The sequence below is a fragment of the Chrysemys picta genome, chromosome 18, assembly GCF_011386835.1.
Source record: "Chrysemys picta bellii isolate R12L10 chromosome 18, ASM1138683v2, whole genome shotgun sequence".
In the NCBI taxonomy this organism is placed as follows: domain Eukaryota; kingdom Metazoa; phylum Chordata; order Testudines; family Emydidae; genus Chrysemys; species Chrysemys picta.
Window position 1 is genome coordinate 6294548 of NC_088808.1, and position 25672 is coordinate 6320219.

Sequence of the window (25672 nt, forward strand, 5' to 3'; positions counted from 1 at the left end):
GTGTTCCCAATCTCACAACATATATCAGTAACAAATATAATACTTCATAACTTCACATAGAGTACAACATGATAGTAATATTCAACAGATCAAGACTTTAACATGATATCTCACGAAGTATACTTTGTACAAAACATATCATAATCATATCACCATGGTGAATATGGGGGTTCCAGGGTGCTGCTTTGAGGTGCAGAGTGCCACACCTTCCCAGCAAGCATTCACGTGTCTGTTTTCCCCCAAAAATACTTTTATTACATTTCCCCAAAATATAGTTGCCACCCATGACCCACAAATTGTAGCAACATCCAGGCACACATTCCAAAACTTCTTTTGTCTTAAGTGGGGGCTTGTGATTAACTCATCCTTAGTTATATTAATTGAAGGGTGAGTTTACACCCATCATTCTCAATAAGGCCTGTGATTCAACCAGTCACTAGCCCCTCTCAGCATAACAGTACAAAGCAGCAGAAGGAAACTGGGGGGGAGCTGTAACTTGGGAACCCCTTGATCAAATCACCCCAAATTTGGATCACTAACCTTTACCTGTGCCCTCGTGAGTCTAACTTTAAAGCATGTACAATGGCAGGAATGGAAACTTTCCAGCTGATTTTCTGGGTTGGCTTGTGCACACTAAAAACTGTCCATGCCATGCACTACCTTGGGTAAAACTCGACAGATTGAGTTTATTTTGAGCCGTATCACATCAATAGTTTGATCTCTAGCTCTGCGCGCGCGCACACACACACACACATGCAAATAAAACTCCACTAGAAACGTTTTTTTTGGGGGGGGATGGCGTATCTCTCCAGAACCCCTAGCAGAAATGTCCCCAAATTTATGTCCCCAACCCTATCCTGCACCCTCCCGAGGCACAGCAACTGTCAGAGGAATCTGACTGAGCGTGTCGATTTTAGAGGGCTTAGAAAGGTCAACCTTTAAACAGAAGTCATGACACAACCCTCGCTGTAGTGGCTCTGCCGCACCACTATAATGTGGCCCTAAGTGTCTTAATCGCTTTTGAAAATGGAGCTTACAATGCCAAGTCATTGAGACGCTGGGAAATTTTACCCTTTAACACCAGAAGGGACCGTTATTTAGGTTCTTGTCTGAATTTCTGCCGAGCACAGGCCATGGAATGTCACCCAGTGATTCCTGTATGAAGCCGATAACCTCTGGTTGAACTAGAGCCTCTCTCTCAGAAAGGCATCTCCTCTTGACTTCAAATGATGGCGAATGCACCATATTCCCTGGGAAATTGATCTAGTGGTTAATTACCCTGATTTAAAAATTACCCCAATTAAAATTAGTTAATTACCCTGACTGTTAAAAATGTTCAGCTGATTTTATTTAAATTTATCTAGTTTCAATTTCCAGCCTTTGGTTCTTTGTTATACCTTTATCTGTTAGATTGAAGGACCTGTACTGTAAGAAACGTACTCCCTGTGAGCAGATTATCTTGTAACCTTCCTTCGATAAGGTAAATAAATTGAGCATCTTAAGTCTCTCGTCGTAAGGCAAATTTTCCAGACCTCAAATCATTCTTCGGGCTCTTTTCTGATTGTGTCTAAAGATGGTCCTAAATCAGAACCCGTAGATCTTAACCTTCGCAGACACTGGAAGGGTTTGGATCTGGATCACAGTCCAAGGTGAAATTTGGGCTCCATTGAAGTCAACAGTTTTGCAATTGACTTCACGGGAGCCAAGATTTCACCCCTGGCTCTATGGGTACGTCTTCACTACCCGCCGTATTGATTTATCCGGGATCGATATATCGTCTTGTTAAGACGCGATATATCGATCCCCGAACACGCTCACCGTCGACTCCGGAACTCCACCAGAGCGAGCGGCGGTAGTGGTCGACGGGGGAGCCGCGGCCGTCGATCCCGCGCCGTGTGGACCCCAGGTAATTCGATCCAAGATACTGTTTGCGTAGCTGAAGTTGCGTATCTTAGATCGATTTCTCCTCCCCCTCTTCCCCCCCAGTGTAGACCAGGCTCAGAGTTAAGTCTGTTTAGGACATGGTGGTAAACACATGAGCAGAGTGGGTTGATCAGGTGGTTCAGCCTTATTTAACATTTTTCCTGTTTGTGTTTTATACATTTGAAGACTATTTGCTTCACTTTAACAATGAAAAATATATTTGTATTAAAATCAGATGCAAAATAGCTCTGTGTGCTCTAGCATAACCTGATTTTAATTTATCTTTCTGTGTGCATAAGGCCTGATGTTGGTTGTTAGAGGTTGGGAACTTTTTTTTTAAAGTGACTGAAGAAATCGATCCTGCATAACAAAGTTAGCTTGGAAAAAATACAGGCTCAGAATAAAAATGTTAGTGTGATTTCAAGACGTTTAAGAAAAGCGAATTGTCCACTGGTGTAATTGCAAGATCTGTGGAAACTCAGCCAATCATCATGTGTATATTTGCATACTGTAATCCTATTGGTTCAAGTGCTGTAGGGATTGTTTGGGGATTTTCTCACACTTGGTTAAAAGCCTGGTTTCATGAAGTATAACTTTATCCAAGGGAGAGTGTTATTTTCACTGCACTGTACATGGAGTTCTGGTATACCTGTATCCTTTTTTAGAGCCTTTTGCTTACCTGTTTGGGGCCGATATATACATATTTTGACAGGAGAGCAAAATAAGATATGTATTTTTAATAGTCAGCAATATAGTATGGGTGAGCAAGTACAATTTGTGCCTGGTCTGGTAAATTTCTATTATGATTTTACAAGGCTCACTGGCATCTTTGTATCCAAAAGCCAGCATGGGCCAAAATCTGCTCCCCTTTACAAATGGAGTGTAATTCAAGAGTAACTGCTGAAGCCTCTGTATCCATCCATACCACACTCATCACCATGGTATCTGAGCATCCTCTGCATTTACACAGGTGGAACTCAGCAACACCTTTGTCCCAACATCTGTCAGTCTATTTTTCTGTGTCCTTCCCCCCCCAACTGACTAATCATTTTAACCAATACGATTGCAGTATGCAAATTAATTCTTGATGATCTCAAGGGAGGAAGTGGAGGAGTAGAAAAGTGGTGGAAGGTTGGAGTGATTTACTACTCACGTCACAATTAGCCACTGGAGAATATATTGTTCATAGGGTAGCAGTAGATTGAGACAGGGAAGAAGAGAGGCATAGGATTGCAGGGGCTTGGGGACAGGCAGTCTGGTTAGCGATTAGAGCATGGAACTGGGATTAGGAATCCAGGGTTCTGCATCTAATCCCAACTCTGCTACTGGCCTTGGGTGAGATCTGTAGCCTGTATTATGCAGGAGGTCAGACTATATCAGTGGCTCTCAACCAGGGGTCCGAGGCCTCCTGGGGGGCCAGGAGCAGGTTTCAGGAGGGCCACCAAGCAGGGCCAGCATTACACTTGCTGGGGATGAGGGCAGAAAGCTGAAACTCTGCTGCATGGATTTGAAACCCAGGCCTAGAGTCCCGCCCGCCGGGACTGAAGCCGAAGTCTGAGCAATGTAGTTTCGTGGGGGCCCCTGGGGCCCCAGGCAATTGCCCTGCTGGCTACCCCCTAACACTGGCCCTGGCTTTTATATGCAGAAAACCAGTTTTTGTAGCACAGGGGGGCCATGGGCAGGACCGTCTCTAGGCACCAGCAAACCAAGCACGTGCTTGGGGCAGCACAATTCCCGGGGCGGTATTCTGGGAGGTTTTTTTTTTTTTTTTGCTTCGGCAGTTGTGCTCTTGGAGGAGGTTGCTTGGAGCGGCAAAAAACTTAGAGCTGGTTTTTATAGCATGTTGTGGGGGCCTCAGAAAGAAAAAGGTTGAGCACCCCTGGACTAGATGATCATAGTGGTCTCTTCCCACTTTAAAATCTGTGACTCTATGAGAGGAGGAAAAAGAAGAGGCAGGAGAGATGAGGAAGGGAGATCAGATGAATATCAGAGTGAATCCATCGATCAAACCCTGCTTATACATGAGTACTCCCTTGTTTTCCTTGCTGCTATATACTGCTTCAACTTGGCACTGTTGCAAATGCGAAATGCCTAGAAACACACAATTGGTTTCCAAAGGCTAATGGGTCTGTGGCTTCTGGCCTCGCCCCGGATTTCTGCTTCCATTGCCAGGGTTGGGCGGCTGATTATAGGTTACGAAAACAACCACACGTGCTAAGAGCTGTGGCCTCGCAGCTGGGCTGGGTTTAATTAAATAGGGCCAGGGCTGATGGAATCTGTTCCCTGCAGATGGGGCACTGTGTGAAAGGTGGGATCCCGTGCTCCATCCATCTAGGAACGTGGCTAGGTGAGGAGAAGGAAGTGTTTATACCTTGTGGCTGGCACATGCAATTAAAACCTTCCTCTCCTGGGGCTCTTTAGGAGAGGCCTGGAGGGGATGCAGAGTGAAGCTGGAGACGCAGATGGTGACTGGGTTAGGCTGAGGCATGACCTGCTGGAGTCGTCCCCTCCTCCCCCCGCTGGGAGGCTGTGTAGAGCAATGAGGAGGAGCGTTGACTGCACTGACTGTACTTGCCTCCCCCTCTCCTGCCAGAGCACTGCTCCTAGGATCCCCAAATGCCGCCCGGGTCATCAGTAAGCACTGCCTCCAGACAGGCGTCGGGATTGTGGTAAAGGGAGAAGCAGATGGGCTGCCGGGGGGGGGAGTAGGACAGGCTGAGGGAGGTGTCTCTCCTCTCCCTGGCGCTGATGTAAAAGTAGTGCCATTGAACTCAGTGGGTCCACCCTGCTGTCAGAGAGCAGAGAATCAGGTCTGAAATGATAGGGATGGGGAAGAACTAAATCAAAGTAGTAAGAGATGGGAAAGACCATGTGGTCCATCTCCCAAGAGGGAGGTGTAAGGACAACAGACCTAGAAAGCATCCTGTTTACAAACATGACTTTTAGCCCCCAGAAGTAGTGAAGGAAGAGTTCTATGTCTGGCAGGAAAGGTGCCACCCTGAAGTCCTCTCTCTAGCTGCAGAACCAGCACATGTTGTCCTGCCATGGTCCCTCGGCATGTCAGCTAGTACTAATCACCTTGGTGGATTTTGCAATGGGGACACGTGATCACTAGGAAATGCACTGGCACCAACAGCTCCTGTCTGTAAATAGGATTCAGATGGTGATGATCTTTGCTCACTACTGACCTGAGCTAGGCTTGAACCATCAACTGGAGGCTTTATAGCCCATGAGCAAATCCCTGAGCCATCCATTCCCCCCCACCTATGGCCTCTTTTCATAACTACTCAAATATCCTATTAATCCACCTCCCCGTAAGTGGCAAAAGAGCCTTGGCTGTGAAGAAGCTCACAACTAGTTAAGTCCTGTCCGAATGCAGTGAAAATCCTGGTAGCAGTGATATGGGGGGTGGGCAGCAGCTTTTCCCATTCCAATCTGCTGATAGCTTTGACAGCTTTGAGTTTTTAATGTGCTAAGGATGTTCACTTCTAGTGTCAGAAGAGGAGGGTCACAGATCAGTGGTGCTTGATTCTCCCTTGAGGCCAAGAGCATATGCACTGTGAAGAGCAGGATGAACCAGTGGAGAGGAGACGGAGGGATGCAGGTGAGAGATGATTGCTCTGGAGACATGAAAACCTGGTTACTACATTTAGGGAATAAACCACAGCTGGTACCTCTTGGGAAACGGAAGTAATTGAATAGGTGGCAATAACAGAGAGAGCAAAAAGCAGGGAGCAAGATGTGGCTTGTCATATCCATCTAGTTTTTTGTAGATGGATATGACATTGTCAGGCCTGGTTTTGATTCCCAGAGCTGACGAGTGTCTGGATTGTGGCTGTTTCAGGGGCTGGGTGGGTGATGGCTGCACAGGTCCGTATTACGCAAAGGGGCTTCCTGAGCACCTCCGCTCTCACTCCAGAGGTGAGCTCCCCGTTCCTGTCGTCTCTCTTTTGACCAGGAAACTGCTTCCCCAACTCTTCTCACAGCCTTCTGTAAGAGCTTAAGCTATGTGAAAAGGCATTTGGAGTCTCTCTCCCTTGACATCAGTGCTGGGGTGATCTTTTCCCTCTGGTTTACTACCCTACTTCCCTTTCTTTACTGACACCTTTGGCGGTAAGATTTCCTGTCAGAACTGCTAATAAACATGAGAGTCTTTCTTTCACAAGACTGTGTGGGAGCTGCTGGCCAGGCCTGGCTCTTGGCTGGGCCGCCACAGAGCTTGTACTTCCTCTGGAAAGCTCCCCGTAGTGGGAGCTGTTAGAAACTCCAGATTCGTAGGGCTTGTCTACATGGGGAAGTAGCCGGGAATCGCTGTCTCAATTGCTACCTTTCTGTGGGAAGTAGATTAAGCTAAACCACCCAAAGACACTCTCTAGTGCAGAATAAGAGTGTCCACATGGGGAATTAGTGTGGAATAGTTATTGTGCTTTAAAGTCACACCCTCGCCTGTTTTGCAATCGCCTCCCCACATAGACAAGCCCACAGAGAGTGAACACTGAAAACGGGAACAATTTGGAAGTAGGAGGAAGCGGTCTGAATGTTGCATTCTGGGATATGTCTGGGGGAGGAGGGGGTAGTGCTTGGCTGTGAGGGGGTTTGCTGAGAAATGTATGGGGTGGGGGGGAACATATTTTAACATGCTGTAACAAATACAAAATATCCAGCTTTGCAGACAAGGCTGTTGTTCTCTGCCTGGCAGGGCGGGTTCTGCCAACGTGGGCCTCGTTTTGTTAAGTCACTTGCAATGTTTGATATAATTGCTGGGAATTATTGTGCATATGCATTTGGGTGCAAGAGGAATATACGTGACCCCTGTTTGGGTAGCAAGAGGTTTTCTGTGGGAAGTCTGAGTGCCTGACAGGCCCGGGCACTTCCGGAGAAGACATTTGCGGTGATCTCGGAGCATCTCAGACATTTACATATTACATGCATTGCTGCTGTAAAACAGAAGTTGACCGTTCAGAGCAAAGGGTATTGTTCATCTCAGCCACACCCCAGGAGCAGATGCAGTGCCAGGCCCTTGTTTCAGAAGCTGGCCCGTTACAGGAAAAGCCTTTCAGTCAAGTGTCTCGGATTAGGAGCATTCTGCTTATTATGGCTGAAAATGCATCACAGTGTCAGAGAGGGCTAACCGTGTCATGGGATGTTCAGAAAGAATATGGGGAAGAAAGAGATTGAATACCAGTTGCTGGTCTAACGTATGGTTGTTTGTGTTGTGGTAGTGCCTACAGACCCGCCATGATCAAGAACCCATTGTGCTGCGTGATGCACTGACACATAAATGGGAGACTAGGAGTTTACAATCTCAGTAGACTTGGTCATGCAAAGGGGAGGGAATAGGGATAGAATAGACAAGCAGAGTGAGGGTCAGCAAATGGCAAGGTAGTGCCACCATTTAAAAAAATTCTTTGCATGATCCTTGATGAGAAGGGTTGGTGTGGTGGACAAATGTGGAATTTCCCTGGGGAAGTTGCTTCAAAGAGAAACAGCAGAACTAAAATTCATTAGCAAATTTAACACCATTAATCTGGGCTTGAATAGGGACTGGGAGTGGCTGGCTCATTACAGAAACAGCTTTTCCTCTCCTGGAATTGACACCTCCTCATCTATTATTGGGAGTGGACTACATCCACCCTGATTGAATTGGCCCTGTCAACACTGGTTCTCCACTTGCGAAGTAACTCCCTGCTCTCCATGTGTCAGTATATAACGCCTGCATCTGTAACTTTCACTCTATGCATCCGAAGAAGTGAGGTTTTTACCCACGAAAGCTTATGCCCAAATAAATCTGTTAGTCTTTAACGTGCCACCAGACTCCTTGTTGTTTCTGTAGATACAGACTAACACGGCTACCCCCTGATACTATTCCTAACCTCTGTCACTTAGTGGCTGCTTTATGTCCTGAAGCATGAGTGTTTTTGTAGTCCTTCTTTAAAAAAAAAAAATGGTGTGACCCCACTAATGCAACTGTGGGTGTCCCTTATCCATTTTGTAATCCTGCTAAGGTCTTGGCTCCAGTGATCTCTTGTGGCAATGAGTGCCATGTGTGAATAACGCACTGTGTTAAAAACAGAATTTCCTTCTATCAGCTTTAAATGCTCTGCCTTTCTGTTTCCCTGAATGTCACCTTGTTCTTGTAGTATGAGAGAGTAAAGAGTGGCCATCTACTGTGTCTGTCCCATTCCTTTTTTCTCATGCCTCTGTCATGCCCAGCTCAGCTCCAACTGCCAGTGATGGTGTCAAGGTCAGAAGGGACCCAACTGGTGGAGCAAGTGTGACACGACAACGACGTCTTCTAAGTTATTATTTTAAGTTCCTAAAGGGGGCGAGATCCTCAGCTGGTGCAAATCGGCATGACTCCCTGGAGCTCACTGGCATGGTGGTGAATTACGCCCACTGAGAATCTGGCCCCAAATCAACTTGTTTTCCTGCTCATGTGTCTGGCCCTGTTGCTCCTGGGACAGAAATGAATTCCAGATGGAATGAATTGTACGTGCTGGGAGCACCAAGGGTACAGCGGAAGGCACAGAGCCCTTGAATCTACTCACACAATAGCACAACTTTGTTTGCTACAAACTTTTATCGGGATGCAATGATGTGTTCTCCCCCTTCCCCTCGGCCTCGGGCTTTGCTCCATCGCCCGATCTTCCTGCAAGCACTCCCAGGTTCCTAGGAGGCCTTCAAATCAATCTTGGCATTTTAAAAGGCCATTTCCCTCCACCCTACATGTCGGCAGTAATCCGAGGACAAACGGCCCCATTTATATCAAAAGGAAAAAAATCCGCTCCAGTCTGCAGAATAATGCGAAGGGCCCTTTCCAGCCCCCTGAGGATGCGGCTGGAATCCTCCTGCATACAAAGGGGTGATTGATGAACTAAGCCCAGGGGGGAGATGTTACGTGGGAAAAAGCTGAGCGGAGAGGCTCTGAAAGGGAAGTCTTTTCCCGTAAAAGAGCCACCTCCCGGGAGGTCGGTTGTCCCTTAAGCTATTGTGCCCAGTGCACCCAAAGAGCTGACTAGGCCGGGAGGGGAAAAGGGGAATCCCCTGCTGGATTGTTTGCATAGCAACACGTGACCCCAAAGGTCACAGTAGCACCGAGAAGGCATTGAAAGCCCACCGGGTGCGAGAGTTTTTGGGTGGCCGGCTGGCTAGAGCAGCAGTTTGGGAGTCGGAACTCCTGGGTTACATACCCAGCTCTACCGCTCACTTACTGTGTGATTCTGGGTCAGTCAGTTCATTGCTCGGGGGCCATTTCCCCGAGGCTGCCGTGCTTTGCACAGAGCTGGACAGTCCTGGAGAGTGTGGTTCATGCAGGGCAGGACACATGAGCCTGATCCACCAGCAGTTAGTCCACTGGGCTTACCCCTCCTGCATCGCCTGGAGGTTTTGGTTGTACAGACCCTTCTGTCCAGGGCACTCCCCGCTCCCAGGCACTAATCATCTTTTGGAGAGTGCTTGGAGATGCCCAGCTCCAAGGTGCTACAGTAGAGCAGATGGTTACTATTCCGTCAGGCAGGCTGTTCCCCTTCCCCCTCGCCTGAGCCGGCTCGGCTCCTGCCTGCTGCTTGGATCTGTATATTGCAGGAGAGGGAAGAGCCTTGTAATTTCCCAGGCTGGGTGGGGAATGGTCATGGAGTCCCAGTGTGGGGAGACTTCAGGCTTTGCACTTTGTGTGTCGGCATGATGCCGACTTGCTGAGCTCTCCCCAGGCTGCTCCCAGCGGCAATCCTCCTGCCACCTGCCGTCCAAGTGCCGGAGCAATTAGCCTTCCTCCAGGAAAAGCCAGCGCCAGGAACTGATGAGACTTTAATAACAACAACAGGAAGTCCCCTCCCCCCCCCCCACCTCAAGTGCAAAGACTTGAGAGGAGAAAAGCCATTTCAGGAGAGAGCCTAAAAGGATGTGATGCTTGAATCCATCGCAGCTTCTCGTCTTACCTGTACTAGCCACAGCTGTTGTCCCCTTAGCTCGAGGCCAGAAGGGACCATTGTGACCATCTTAGTCTGGCCACCTGCATGACGCAGGCCACAGAACATCCCTAAAATCATGCCCAGGGCAGATCTTTTAGAAAACCATCCAATCTTGATTTAAAAATTGTCAGCGATTAAAGAATCCACCAGGCCCCATGGTAAATTGTTCCGGTGGTCCATTACTCTCACTGTTAGAAATTGACACTTTATTTGCAGTCTGAATTTGTCTCGCTCCAGCTTCCATGGTGCAATGTGATTTGTTTTAGCAGCTGTCCCCATGATGTGCGACACGGGACTGATCTCCCCGGAGCCCTCCAGCCCGATGCAGTACTACGGAGAGTCTTCCGACACCTACTACCATGTTGACCGCTGGCAGAAACTCCGGACGGCCGTCAGGAAGCTGGAGTTCTGGGAAAACTTCAATGCTGAGCTGATAGGCAGCGGCTTCTTCTCCAAGGTGTACAAGGTAAAGCAACAGGGGTGGCCTGACATAACATGAGAGGAGCTGCCCTGGGACGTGGAGCAGCTCTCAGCATGCAGGGTGTGAGATGAATGTGTCCATGCGGAGAACTCCTCCTCCTAGCGTCTTTCTTGGCAGGCCTCTGCTCCGCCATCTTACTTGCCAGACTTTCTTCCTCCGACCTCACCCTGTGAGATTGCTTGAAGTTGGGGAGGAGAGGAACCTTCCCCCACATTGACCCCATTTTCCCCCTTCATAGAAGCTCTGAGGGGGTCGCTTTGGTTTATGATGAGGGGGAAGACGGTCTTGTGCCTGAAGCATGGAACTGGAGGCCAGGAGTTCTGTCCCTGACTGTACCCCAGACTGTCTCTCTCCAACTGGCCCCAACTCAGGCCCTGAGTTTTCTTTTTTCCCCAGGAGTGCTCCGCCCCCTCCCTTGCCCTGCCCAATCTGCCCCTCCCTGGGGTCTCGCCCCACCTCTTCCCAGCCTGTTCGAATCCCTCCCGCGAGGCCCCGCCTGCTGCTCTCCACCCTCCCCCACGCCGAACAGCTGGGCTGGTGGGTGCTGAGCACCTACTGTTTTTTTTCCATGGGTGCTCCAGCCCCAGAGCACCCACAGAGTCAGCGCCCGTGTCACTGAGTGACCGTGGGCGACTTGTTGCCTCTTTCTCAGATTCCCCTTGGAGGAGCCTAGTTTGTCAGTGGTTGCCAGGTGCTCTGAGATCCTCCGATAAAAGGGGAGCCATAGAGGAGATAAGGATTGTGACCCTGTCCTGGCCGGTACAAGGCTTGAAGATATTTTCACGGTGAACAGCTTTGGTGTTGAAAAACAAAACCGAAGTGCACAGGGAAAAAGAATCTAAAATTAAATCCCACACACTTCCCAAAGTAGCAGCCTCCCACTTCCTCTGGAAGCTCCAGCCCACGCGCTTGTCTCCTGAGGCATCGTCACAGTGCGTTAGACTAGCTGGCCTGGTGTTATGGGCCGGTGGGTCGTACGGAGCAGTCAGATTGGGATGGGCAGGAATCCCATAGATCACGGCAGGCTGGTCTTTGATGCCTCGTGAGGTACAAGCGGGTGACACCTGGCAACGTACCAGCGGATGACGCGTAGCATCGTACCAGCGGGTTACCGCTGTGTTCTGCATGTAGGAGCTTCTGATTCACTTGCTGCATCAGGCACAGCTGAAGTGGGAGGCTGTTGAAACCCCTCTCTGTGCAAATTCCTGGGTGCTGCTCTCCATATATCACCTGTCCACCTTCTCCCATGACAAAGTGCTTGGAGCATCTCGTGCAGGGGGTGTGGCATGCACGTGACAGTGGATCATATGTAAATAATGCTTAGTTTGGGGGTGGAAGACCCACGCCCCCTTGCCTACTTGGGCTCCATATCCACTGCCTTGTGGCACCCGTGCGAACAGCCCGGGGGGGGGGGTAGTTTCTTTAGGGGAATGGGGCTCAGACCTTCAACTCCAGGAGAGGGTGGCGTTTCCTTTCCTCTGCTTCTTTCGCAGTGCCACCTTCCAGCCAAATTTGCTCTCTACTACTTTATTTTGCAGTAGCCTTCCAGAACGCTGCAGCTCACAGTAGTCTTGTTAATGGGGATGTGACATGTACATTGGATGGAAACAAATCGCTCATGGGTCCAGCAGTTTGGTCAGAGCCATTTTGGTGGGACTCTGTTCCTTGGGATGCTATAGAATGGCTAGCCCTGGGAACAAGACCGTAACCTCTGGTCTTCTCCATGCAAGCGCAAGATGCTACCACCAGATCAGTGGGTTGACCTATATAGACACTTTGGACCAGATCCTCAGCTGGTGTACGTCCGTGTTGCTTTGGTGAAGCGAACGGTGGCATGCTGGTCTACACCAGCGGGGGATCTGCCCCTCAAAGTGTAGAAAATTTAGCAGTTAATTGGAAGTATAACTGTGTGTTGACTTTTCAAGGTACTAACGTATCTTACATCCATCACTGTGGTATCTGGGCACCGTGTCTGTATAAAGTTTTGGTGGATTTCTGGTTGAGAGAGAGAGGGAGGGAGGAGAGAGAGACTTGTTCTAAAGGGTATCTCCAGCCCGAATGGTAGAGTAGCTCTTTTCAAGCCTGTGCAATGCCCCTCCCCACTTCTCACAAGAGCCTTGGTTGAGTAATCACTCATCCCCACCTCCACTGAGTGCCTACTGCCTCTTCTCTTCTGCCTTTCTTTAGCAAATTGCCGTAGTAACAGTTGCTGTTTCTATTGTGCGTGACATTTCCAGTCTGCCCCGCTGCTGAATGGGATTCCAGCAGTAGGCAGGTTGGAGAGACACAGTTTGAATGAAGATAAAATAACTTTTGTTAAGCAAATATATAAGAAAATAAAGGTTGAATGAGATGCTTGGTTCAGAGAAGTGGAATGCAGAGAAGGATGGGGCTTGGCTATTGTCCTACACTGGGACTTGACATTTGATTGGAGACTCGAGCGTTACGGTTACTAAGCATGCAGATCGTTTGCATTCCCAATTCCCCATCTTCCTTGTAGGTCTGGTAGTCTCCTTTGGACCCTGTATCCTGTAACTGTGGCGTGTTTGCTGCTCCTGGTTTTAAGTACCGTTGAAGATGACGCTTTGAAGTTCTTTACCGGTAGTTGCTCTCCTCCAGAGAGCTTTACACACATTAATGCAACCTCTCAACAGAAAATCCCCCACATTTCTGATCTGGGCACTGAAATGTTGCCTGTAGTGTCTGTGCTGCTGTCATTTATCTCTCATCTCACACAAGCAGGCAACTGTGTAAGTCCTCATGTACAGACAGCCCCCCAACCTGAAGCAAATACTCACCAGCAACTATACACCACACAACACAAACACTAACCCAGGAACCAAACCGTGCTGCAAAGCCCGTTGCCAACTCTGTCCACATATCTAGTTAGGGGACACCAAGATAGAACCTAACCACATCAGCCACACCATCAGGGGCTCTTTCACATGCACATCTACCAATGTGATATATGTCATCATGTGCTAGCAATGCCCCTCTGCCATGTACATTGGCCAAACCGGACAGTCTCTACACAAAAGAATAAATGGACACAAATCAGAGGTCAAGAATTATAACATTCAAAAACCAGTTGGAGAACACTTCAATCTCCCTGGACACTCACTAACAGACTTAAAAGTGGCAGTTCTTCAACAAAAAAAACTTCAAAAACAAACTCCAAGGAGAAACTGCAGAACTGGAATTAATTTGCAAACTGGACACCATCAAATTAGGCCTGAATAAAGACTGGGAGTGGATGGGTCGTTACAAAAACTAATTTCCCCCTACTGTTACTCACACCTTCTTGTCAACTGTTTGAAAGGGGCCACCCTGTTTACATTGGCCTCATTACCAGTACAAAAGTGATTTTTCCTCCCTTGGTATTCTACTGTTGAGAATAGCCCACTTCAACCTTAATTGAATTGGCTCGTTAGCACTGACCCCCCACTTGGTAAGGCAACTCCCATCTTTTCATATACTGTGTATATATACCTGCCTACTGTTTTTTTCCACTCTATGCATCCGATGAAGTGGGTTTTAGCCCACAAAAGTTTATGCCCAAATAAATGTGTTAGTCTCTAAGGTGCCACAAGGACTCCTCGTTGTTTTTGCTGATACACAGTAACACGGCTACCATGCAAGGTGGCTAGAGAGGAAGACTCTACTTGGATTTCAGCACTCGAGAGATCTGGGTTCAGTGCCTGGCTCTGCCCTTGACTTGCTCTGTGACCATGGAACAGATCCCTTTCCCTCTGAGTGCCTCAGTTTCACCATTTGTAACATGGTATTCAGGCTCAGGGTGTTCATGAGCCTTGATTCTTGAATAGTTATCTGGTATTTTAAAATTCCATGATGATGACGCTAGTTAAAGGCAAAGCCATGGATGGATTTTTGCTGGTCCAGGTTTTAGATACAATTGGAGATAAGACTTTGAACTTCTACAGCTCCTTTTGTTGACGGACTTTAATTTAAGTAAGTCTCACAACTCCCTGTCATGCCCCTCCCTTTTGATGAGCAGCGTTTAAACTTCATCTCTGTCCCCTGATTTAGGCCCAGCACAAGCCCCTTTATCGTTTTTCAGCTCGTGTTCAGTGGTGGGAAAGCCCTGGAGATACCTTTCCGTCCCTCTGATCCTCAGGCTGTCCCAGGGCAGAACTGGACCCCAGCTTAAATTAACAGCCAAAGGGCTGCTCTAAGATATGCTGGCTAGGGACTGCTCTGCTGGCAGGGATTGGGGCGCGCCGTGTGCTCCAGCCACGCCCTCAAGCCACCTAGGAATGTCCCCTCCGCCAGGTGGTGGAGAGCAGATGGCACAGATCTGCCTGTGCTGACTGTACACCACTTGGGGATCCCCCTTATATCAGGGGAATCCCTGGAAGCTGGTTAGGGCAACTCCCCATGTCCTTTGGGATCTGGCCCATAGAAAGGCAAAGGATTATTGATGTCCCAGTCTTCTCAGTCATCTGGGTTCAAATTCAGGGCTAGGCCTCCATCTAAAGCAGGTCTGGTGGTCTCATGCTAGTCGTTATCTCCTGTATTTCCACCTCAATAGCTCCTACTCTTCAGCATAAATAGGGTTACCATACGTCCGGATTTTCCCGGACATGTCCGGCTTTTTGGGCCTCAAATCCCCGTCCGGGGGGAAATCCCAAAAAGCCAAACATGTCCGGGAAAATAGGGACATGCGGGGCCGGGGGTGCTGGGCCGGGCTGGGCCTGGCTGTGTGGGGCCGGCGGTACTGGGCTGGGGCCGGGGCCGGCGGTGCTGGGCCGGGGCCGGGGCCGGGGCTGGCGGTGCTGGGCCGGGCCGCGGGTGCTCAGCCGGGGGCTGGCCCGGGGCCTGCACCCCAGGGCCCGAGCTGAGCCAGTCTGGAGACACCGGGGCCAGGGCCGGAGGGAGCCGCTTGGTTGGGGGGGCCAGACTGGGCCCCCTTCTCCCCTCTCTCCCCCCCTACCCCCCCGCTTACCTGCTGCCTGCTTCAGGCTTCCCGCGAATCAAATGTTTGCGGGAAGCAGGGGAGGGGGCGGAGTTGGGGCGGGGACTTTGGGGAAGGGGTGGAGTTGGGGCGTGGGCGGGGCTGGGGCCGGGGCCCCGTGGAGTGTCCTCTTTTTGGACACTCAAAATATGGTAACCCTAGCATAAACTAATAACGTGTGTAACAGGCTAAGCAGACAGAAGGAAAGGGGACGAGGGGTCATGTTATTGAGCAATAAAGCAGCCTGGTAAAGAGCCAGCTGTGACCGAAGTGAGGTGGGCAGTGCCAAGCTCTCCTTTACCTTCGTTATGTTGCCAGCACCGACCCAGCTTTGGAGAAGGAGAGAGGGGGAGGGGGAAAGGAATTAAATGAATGACAGTGGAAATGGTACCAGCTTATTAAGCACTACGTTGCAGCCCTGACAGCAAAACCTTTCTAGATAATAAAGGATGTTAGCGAGAAACCCAATCCCCGGTGACTCACTCTGTGCCAGCACTTTTGAAAGGCTGCTCTGCAATTCTGCATCCGATTGAAGTGGTGTAATGCGTGTCCAGGGGACTTCAACAGCTTGGCCACCACAACGTGTCTATTTAGGACAGAGGTGGGTCGGGAGGAGGATGGGGCTGCTCAGAAGCCCGGGTGAGGTGTTCCCGTGGCATGTCTCCAGAAGTGCTGCACAGGCATGGAAGATAATTGGCACCGTTGTCGGTTTTGCACAGAAAATAAGAGTGGAATTTGCATAATGGGTCCGCACGTTTCTGTTCAGCTGCCGTTTCTCTGCACTCTAATGAGCTAATAAACCTCCCCAGAACGATATGGTAGCTCTTCTTAAAGCTTTTTAGAACTTGCAGCTTGTGAGTCTAAGACCCCTCAGTGCCAGCTGGCAACGGGTTCGCTGTGCTGTCAGCAACTCCAGTCAGACCTGACAAACTAATTACACCCAACACTCCCCTTTCATAGTGTTTATCCAGAAAGTGTCTTGTGAGGTATCAAGTGAAAGCCAGTAATGCCCTGGTCCTTAATATCATCATAAAATACATGTGTTAACCCTATATGAGGAATTATCTATATCTACTGATATTCTGTTTTGAAGTCAACAAGACCGAGTGGACAAACAGGTCTTCTGCCAGACAGAAGCATGTCTGTGCGGCTATACCCGTCTCCATGTAAATGAAGCCTTGTGTACCAAATACAATGGGAGTTACATTTGGAAACAAAACGGGAAAAACAAACTAACATGGTGATGTGAAGGCAGCCTGGTGCCAGCACACCAGAGAGCCAGCAACCCGGAGAGAAGAGTCCTGCCTGGGGGGTAGGGTGACCAGATGTCCCAATTTTCTAGGGACAGTCCCAATTTTTGGGTCTTTTTCTTATATAGGCTCCTATTACCCCCCACCCTCTGTCCCGATTTTTCACATTTGCTGTCTGGTCACCCTACTGGGGGTACACTTCAAAAGGATTCATTTCAAAGGTTTACTGGACTATAAGAAGAAGGAAAAAGAACCCCCTTTGTTATCGATTTAGCGACCTTGAAGGGCGTAGGGGACTCATGAAAATCTGGATCCCGGTGTGACTGTAACCCAGCAAGCTCTGCAGAAAAGGTTTTAGTTGAGAAATGGCTTTAGCTTGCTAGAATGACGTTCTAGGCTTGGGGAAGTGGGTTATCTTTGTGTTTTACGTGTAACCGTTGCCTTTTCCGTTATTCTTATTCCACACTCACTGGAATCAGTGGATCTCTGTTCTTTGTTAACAAACTTATATTTGTTTTCACGGTAAATAGCTCACAGCCCTGCATTGTTATAAAGGATCTGATCCTGACTTGCAGCCTTCCTCCTGTTGTACAATGTCTCTTTGGGGATAGCTTATCCTGTGGGTGTCCCGTGACAGGGGCTGGACACTGCAGGGGGATGTGACTGGGATGCACCTGCAAAGCAAACGAGGGCTGGCAGAGTCCTGAGGAGAGGGCTGGACTCCTGAAAGGCGGAGGTTGTCCAGGAGCCGACGCCCAGCTGCCACAAGATGGACTCTCTCACTTGGGTGGCAAGGGCGTAACAAGGTCACCCGCACTCCTGGGTGCCCCGAGAAGGTGGCACACAGCTGTGGACATCTTAAATGCTCTCTCTGCCTTTTGCACAGCCACAGATTTCAGGAAGCCCACAGCCTGTGGAGTAAAATGTCATTCACTCGGAGTACGTCAGGGCGGTCTGTGTGCACTGGTCAGTTACCAAGTGCAGTAAGGAGATGAGTAGCGGGGTCGGGGCCAAGCTGGGTTAGGATACCAGGAAGTCAGGGTCAGGTACCAGGTAAGGTTACAGACAATTAGCAGAGACGGGGTCAAGCTGGGGTCAGGAGCCAGAGTTTAGGGTCTGCGGCAAAGTATGATCAGGAGTGGAAGCAAGCAGATGGTCTGCGTCATTGCTCAGACAGCTCCCCAAGATGGCTCCTGGTTTCTATACCAGCATGAGCCACTCAGTGGGCTGTGAGGGCCCTGCTGTGCGGTATTTCCTGCAGTGCTTAGTTTCACGGTGTCCTCTAGCAGAAATCCAGCCTAAACTTCCAGTGGTGATGTGGAAGTGTTGGCTGCCCAGAACCCTCATGGTCCTAGGTTCTTACACCGCATCTCTATCCATCTCCGGTAATGACGGTGCATGTAATAATAATGCACATTGTAAAGTTTGGTTATAGATTAGTAAATCCCATGGTTGGATAATGCTCGATCCAAAACGTCTTTGCAATCCGTTTAAACACAGGCCGGGTTATTCCTGTCATGGGTATTTGATTGCTTTATTCCCGGCAGGGAGCAGGACCTGAGTTAACATTGCCCCAAGGCTTATTGTATCTTGCAGCCCTAGTTATAATTAGCATTTCTCTCGCTCGCTCTCAATCTAAACTGGAGTGACGTGAGTCTCTTTGTTCAGCCCACCTGCTGTGTGGGGTGGTAACCTTATCTGTAAGGTAGCTCGTGCAGGTAACCGCATCACACATGACGTTTTGGGGCATTGAGTGGTGTCATGGTGCCAGCTCATTCTGTGTTTAAACGGTTTTGTCCTTTGAACAAATGACAAAAAGGGCAGAAAGTTAAACAGCGTGCCTGGGTTCACCCTGATAGCCCCAGCCGTAATGTCAAGAGACTGATCAAGGCTGTACCAGCTGTTTTCCTCCACCTAACAATTACTTTGGTTAAAAATAAAACATTAAAGGGACAGTTGGCCAGAGGTGGAGTTGGACAAGAAATAGTTTTCCCATCCTGCAAATATTTGAGAGTTCTAAATTGTTCTTGTCTTGAATCCTGATGAAAGGTTCCAAGCTTGAAAATATTTGCAAACTGAAACACTGGTTTATTTGGGGTTTTTTTGTTTGTTTGTTTTCGTTCACCTGAAACATTTTGTTTCAACACTTTTTAGAAATATTTTGTTTCAATTTTGACCTTTTTTCTTTTTTAAACCTTTTAAAAAAATATCAAAACGAGCTTAGATGTTGAAATGAAAAGTCATTTTGAACTGGAAAATCAGGGTCTTGTGTTTAAAAAATGTCAAAACTAAACATTTGGACGATTTTGAAACTTTTTTCCTGCACATTTTTTCCAGTTGGGAAATGTGTGGAATCCGGCCCCATTGACTGAACGGTTTCAGTTTTGACAGATCAGCATTTAATCAGTTTGTCAGCAGTTCGTTCTGTGACTTGTGGGGCCGGCCCAGGATTCAGGCAGACCCCTTGTAGTGACACTAGGCAGCACAGTCTCTGTTATCAACCTGGGACCTACAGAGCCGCAGAGAACCACAGGTCTGTCAGTGTCCAGCCCCCTCAATGAACTCTGTGTTCATCGCAGTCAATCCCTGTTTCTACCACCGGGGGAAGTAGAGGTCCCTGCTAAAAATGCCTTCTTTAGTCTGTTACGTTTTTAAGGGGAAGTTAATGTTCTATTTTTGTGTCTGAATTTGAGAAATGGCTGCTGGCGGGAAGCCCGGGAAACCAATTTCTCTAGCTATTTACTGAGGAGGTGCATGGGAGAGTAGCCATGCCTTGAACCACCTGCTAACGTGTATCTGAGAGTGGCGAGGAGAGGGAAGCCCAGATTCCATGGTTCGTTCAGTGACTCGGTGGTGCATTGTGACGTAGGCCCTGACCAAGCAAAGCTCGTGAGCACACGCTTAACTTCACGTGCAGGAGTAGTCCTGTTTGGGTCTGCTGGGCCTGGGTGGTCTGGAGCTTGGGCCTGATACTTGACGGCCCTGCGCCTTGTGTGGTAATTTACACCTGTGCAAAGCAGATATGAATCTGTGTGGTAGCATTTTAGCCTTCATGTTGCACAAGGTATAAGGCAAGCGGGGCACCAGGCCTTGTGTGATCTTGGGAAGGATTTCCTTTCCTTCTGGGGGCTGGCGTACGTTACTGGGATAAAACGCATCTCACTATCGTTTTTCACGTTGCTCCAGGTGACTCAGAGCGCGACCTGCAAAGTGATGGTGGTGAAAATCTACAAGAACGACGTGGACCAGGAGGTGATAGTGCGCGAGATTAGCTTGCTGCAGAAGCTCTCCCACCCGAACATTGTCAGGTGGGTGGCGCCACAGGAGAGGCAGTGGCTAGGGAAGAGGGCGCTGGTAGATGTGCCAGGCCTGGGTTTTTAAGTCAAGAGTCAGAGTTTGAATCTTTGGTTGCATCTTTCCAGTAGTTTTTGTGCTATGGGAAGAAACCTAAACCGGAGTTTTTGTCCTGCCTTGTAGGTACCTGGGGATCTGTGTGAAGGATGAGAAGCTGTACCCGATTCTGGAGGTAAAGGCTTGTTGCTGGGACACTTATTGCTTTAAATTGTGAGGGCAGTGAGGGTCATAGGGGATGAACTCTTGCAGTCTCGCTTTCCAGAGGAGACGTGTAAAGCACAGGTAACCCACACTATCGCTCTTCCTCTCTCTAGTGGCTGGATCACAGGTAGATGTTCACGAGTCTCCTATTGCCACTGGGCTAACAGAGCTGGTCTTTAGTTCTGGCAGGTGGAACTCACGCTATCAGATCCACAGACCCTGGGTTCTGCCCTGGCACATGGGTGGTGTTGCTCACAGATTGCGTAAGGCACTTCCACTGCAGGGAAGGAGACAGAGCGGAATTGCACTATAAATGCAGACAGTACGTTTTCCATAACACAGTTATAGGGCCCAATCCTGCCCGGCGTTCTCGGGCAGACTTCACATTTACAGCAATGGGTGTCTTGTCTGACTAAAGAGGGCAGGATCAGGCCTCTACTCTGAACAGTGTCTTCCAGAGAAAACAGCGTCTCAGACTAGACTCTCACAAATGACACTGAAAGGGGGTAGGCTGGGGAAACCAGAGCTGTTTGGAGTGGGCTGAAGAGTGAGTTGCGAGTGAGCAGAGAGATTCAGGGAGGAGCTGCAGAGAAAAAGCCTCTTGTACCAACACTGTCAAGATAATATTGAGGGGCAGAGAGGAGGCCGTTGCTAGATGAGCAAGTACCTGAAAGCGGTAGAAACGCTACAGCCTTTGACAGCACTGACCTCCGACGCTATGGACAGGCTATTTGGGAAAGGCCCACGGGTGCTGTAGCACGTGATCCAGCTGCATCAGCAGAGGTTGGAGGGGGAATATTGCATGGCCGCACCCACGCACCAGCTGGACTTTCGTCAGAGTGCCGAGCCCCACGCTGAAACTCACTCACTCAGGTTTAAATTACAAAGGCAAAAGGGCTCCTGCCCAGCACGTGTGTACCCATGTGTATCCTTGCTGTTCCCCATGGCACTGCAAACCGAGAGGCCCTTGAGTGGGTGTGGAGTGCTGGGGCTCCCGGGGTTAATCCGGTGCTGCACGCTAGTACTACGGTGTGCTGTTGCAATCTTGTGCTGCACAGTAATGATTTGCTTAAACTGCAATAGTCCTGGTGGTGGAAAACTCTCGGATACCGCCGCAATCAATTATTCTCTTTTAATGGGAGTGTTTGTACAGTACCTAGCACATTGCTGCCCTGATCTTGCTTCGGGCCATTGGGCGCTGCTGCAGTACTCACCAGCATCACGAGAGAGGGGCTGATGAGATCAAGCAATTCCCAAACAGAGATGAACCGGAGCGGTTGCAGAGGCGTATTTGCAGAACCTCCATTCCAGCAGAGCGTGGCCTCCATTGGCTCCCTGTTTTGTCTCGTTTTTGCAGTATGTTAATGGTGGGTGCCTGGAAGAGCTCCTGGCCAGCAAGGAGATCACCCTCAGCTGGAAGGAGAAAGTGGACTTGGCTTCAGACATCACAAGGGGGATGATCTACTTGCACTCCAAGAACATCTACCACCGGGATCTCAACTCCAAGGTAGGCTGTGCTCAGAGGTTGACATTCACCATCCCCGGGCAAAGGGCTAGGCCTGTGTACCACTTACACGGCCAAGGCACCACATAAGTCCCACTTGAGCCCACAGGGACTTATATGCTGTCTTGGCCAGGTGCTGATCCTCTCCACCAAGGGTGAGTTGTGAAAGCTTCCTTGACATAGCCTGTCATTATGGCACATTAGTTATGTACCAGGCAGGAGACACTGGAAGAGCTAAAAATAGACTCCTCAAAGCACGGTTACGGTCAGAAAAGCAACTCGGGTAAAAATGGACGTGCTGGGATTCCACATTTCTTCTCCCGCCGTGGCTGCGAGATGTCCCCTGTCCAACTTGCGAATCAAACCCAGGGTTCTGTCTCTAACCATGAGCTCCGTAAGGGAAAAGAGCAGCGAGCCATCGATAACAGGAAGGGACAAGGTGCATTGAGTTATTTTGCCCTGCCACCTGAACTCTTTCTGCTTTATATGTGTAGCTGTAACGGTTCCCACGTGGGGAGCATGGCCTAGTGGTCACGGCTGTAACTCCTGGCTGCCAAGGGGGTTGTGGGGATGGGAGCCTAGTGCCTCCCACTCCACCGGACTCCGACCCAGGGCCCTTTGGGCTACCAGTAGTCTGGCAACCAGGGCTGCTTAAGACTGTCGTCCCTGGGCCTCTTCTTCCTGTCCACCCCCCACCCCTTGGGGTCAGCTTAGTCCAAGGTTTTCCCCTAGTGGGGAAACCCAAACCACACTAGGTTAAGAGGGGGTTACCACTGTCCAAGGTCCACAGGGTACTTCCCTCTCTAGTTGTCTCTGGGGTGGGTCCCCCCTTCCCTCTGAGAGGTCCCCTTTAGGCAGCTGTATCCGAGTCTTACGCTTCCCTCTGCTCTACTGGAGCTATGGGCTGCCCGTCTGCTCACCTCTGGCTCTGCCACCCAAATGAGCTAATTCCCCGCCTTTTAATTCCTCCAGCAGATGGAGCATTTGCTGCAGGTGTGGCGGGGTGGGGCTGAGACCAATATAATCCCTCACTCCCTTGTTGCCTAGTGTGGGGTTTGTACATCCCATCCCAGTGACCCACCTGTACACGGCCTGATGATCTCCCCCCCTCTAGTGACTGACAACATAGAGGTTGAGGAGCCTGCTACAGCCTTGGCTAATGGAGCGAGCTCATAGCTCAGGCAGTACAGCAGAGGTCCCCAAACTGTGGGGCTCACCCCCTGGGGGGGTGCAGAGGAGCATTCCAGGGGGCGCCGTGGGGCGCGGGACACCACCCACAGGGGGTGGGGGGCAGTGCCACCCACCCTCCGCTCCCGGCCTGTCCCTGTCCCTAGCTTCGGCCATGGCTCCGTACCGGCCAGCCTCCACCGCGGCCTGCTTCCGGCACCACTCCTGATCCCAGCCTTGGCCAGAGGCAGAAACTCCATTCCCGGCCTGGGGCCGAGGCCAGATCCAGGAGTGGAGTCGCACCCAGCCATGGGTCTGGCTGCTGGCCCCCATCGCGGCCCGGCTGCAGCTCCACTCCTACCCCCAGCCTTGGCCCCTGGCCATGGCTCCGCTCCCGGCTCTGGCCTTGGTCCCAGCCCCACACCCAGCTGCAACCTCCTTACCTCTGTCTGCATCCCTGCCCCGGGTGCCATGTCCCCAGCTGGGGAAGGGTGCGGACGGGGGTAAAGGGGGGCACAACCCTGGAAAGTTTGGGGACCACTGCAGTAGACGCTCATGCTTTCAGTTCCAGCGGTCCCAGGTTTGATTTTCGCCCTATGCTGATGACCTCCACAGGGGCATCGCATTACAGCCGTCACCACACTAAATAACCGAGACTCTGGTGTCGGGAACTGGTGGAACAGAATATCTCAGCGTTGTGCTGGCCCTGCGGTACTGAGAGTGGAGAGCAGTTCTGGGCTGTGCCGTCCTTCGTTGTTTTTCTGCTCATCACCCACACTTCTCATTAGAAATGCTTTCTGCCTGTGGATCCGTGAGGTGATTGTGATGCTCGAGGAGCCTGTTTCTCCATTGCATTATATGGGCTCTAACCCTGGCAGATTGATCTGTGGGAAGATTCCCTCAGCTAGGGCCAAATCCACCCTGGGATAAATCCATTGACATCAGTGGAGCTTTGCTTAGGATGACTTTGGCTCTAATGGTCCCCTCGTTGGGAGGCTGAGCAGAGACTGAGAGACCTAGAGGCTGAATTCCCTGCTGGGTCCTAGAGATGGCCCTTGTGGGTCAGGGTTAAGCACAGCAGTGGGATTCAGCAGACCTGGGGTCTGTTCCCCACTCCGCAGCTCTGGATGAGTCACTTCTCCTCGGTTCCTTTCCTCGTCTCTAGAATGGGAATCGTGATGCTCAGTGGATTCAGGGGCAGGAGGGTCTCTGGCTGCATTGGCTAATGGGTGCAAAGTGCTTTGAGATCCCCCGGCAGAAGGCTTGAGAGAAGGCGTCAGCTCCCAGCGTTCTCAGACGCTTTGGCAAGTGCTGGGTGCTGCCTGTGCGTCAGTAATAATAATATCTAGTGCTTTTCACCCACAGATCTCCAAGTGCTTTACAAAAGAGGGTCAGTGTCATCCCCATTTTACAGGTGGGGAAACTGAGGCATGGGGCGATGACATGATTGGCCCAAGGACGACACCCAGCTGGCCAATGGCAGAGCCAGGAATAGAATCCAGGTGTACCGAGTTCCAGTCCAGGGCTGTAGTCACTGGATCGCAATGTCTCTCATAGAGGGCTCCATTCTCCAGGGCTGTCAAGCCGACCTCTCTCACCTCTGCAGGTGCACTTACAAAATTGTGAGCCTGGGGATGAGCCGTCTCTGGTATCAAACTCGTCCGCTCTGCCTGTCAGCCCAAGTTCCCTTAGAGCAGCAGTTCTCAACCAGGGGTCCAAGGCCCCCTGGGGGTGGTGAGCAGGTTTCAGGGGTCCGTCAAACAGGGCTGGCGTTAGACTCACAGGGGCTCAGGGCAAAAAGCCAAAGCCCAGCCGCCCCGAGCCCTGTCTCACAGGCCTGAAGGTGAAGCCTGAGCAGCGTAGCTTTGTGGGGTCCTCTGTGGCGTGGGGGCCCGGGCAGTTGCCCTGCTGGCTACCCCCTAACACCGGCCCTGGCTTTTATATGCAGAAAAACAGCTGTTGTGGCACAGGTGGGCCGTGGAGTTTTTATAGCATATTGGGGGGGGGCTCAGAAAGAAGAAGGTTGCGGACCCCTGCCTTAGAGGAGGGGAGGGAGGATGGCAGCTTTATAGAAACACACAGGGCCGGTGCTACCATTTAGGCAAACTAGGCGGTTGCCTAGGGCGCCAAGATTTGGGGGCACCAAAAAGCGGTGCCCCCAATTTTCTTTTATAGCATTCCTGGGCTGGGCTGCTGCGCGGTCACCACTCCACTTCTCCCGCCTCCCAGGCTTGCAGCGCCAATCAGCTGTTTGGCGCTGCAAGCCAGGGAGGGGAGGAGAATTAGAGCGGGGGCGGCGTGCTCGGGGAGGAGGCGGAGCAGAGATGAGCTGGGGTGGGGAGCTGCCGCATGGCTCCCGGGGGGGGAGGGGAGTTGCCGAGGGGGGGAAACTGCCGTGGAGGGGGGGACGCCTCAGGGCAGGGGGGGAGCTGCCGCGGGGGGGGGTGCATTGGAGGGGGGGCGGGGAGCGAAGTTTCACCTAGGGCGCGAAACTTCCTTGCACTGGCCCTGGAAACACAGCAGTGCCACCAAGGCCGTGATCAGATCTCCCATTGATTTACAGTAGGGGGAAACACAGATTTACTCCAGCTTTGTGTCTGACCTCAAACCCAGATCTGACCAGAGTCCACTGAGCTTTTACTGCAGCAATTCCCATGATCCTTTGCAATTGAAGCTAGGCACGTAGTGATCTGTTTGCTGCTACTGTGTCGTGACTCCTCCATTGATGTTCCCTGAGCGTCTCGGCGGAGCCTTGAAATATTGATGGAGTTTGGCTGTGATGAAGCCAGGCACGCATTACAAGCCCGAGGAATATCAATACAGGATGCTAGCTTGGCTTCATTGTCCCCA

General features: G+C 50.5%; 1 protein-coding gene across 9 annotated transcripts in view; it reads left to right on the forward strand.

Annotated features, from left to right (window-relative positions):
- The window catches only part of LOC101945368 (dual specificity testis-specific protein kinase 1-like), a 62658-nt gene that overhangs the window by 22088 nt on the left and 14898 nt on the right, over positions 1-25672 (forward strand). For 2 of the 9 annotated variants that reach the window (XM_065572211.1, XM_008175091.4), the window contains 5 exons: positions 5416-5527; positions 10160-10359; positions 19783-19904; positions 20074-20122; positions 21509-21658. In XM_065572211.1, the coding sequence (XP_065428283.1) occupies positions 5476-5527; positions 10160-10359; positions 19783-19904; positions 20074-20122; positions 21509-21658 (573 nt within the window). In that variant the 5' untranslated portion in view covers positions 5416-5475. Of the gene's footprint in view, positions 1-5415; positions 5528-9819; positions 10052-10159; positions 10360-19782; positions 19905-20073; positions 20123-21508; positions 21659-25672 lie in introns of those variants that run through there. The other 7 variants (XM_065572212.1, XM_065572213.1, XM_042859674.2 and 4 more) reach the window with 4 other exon arrangements.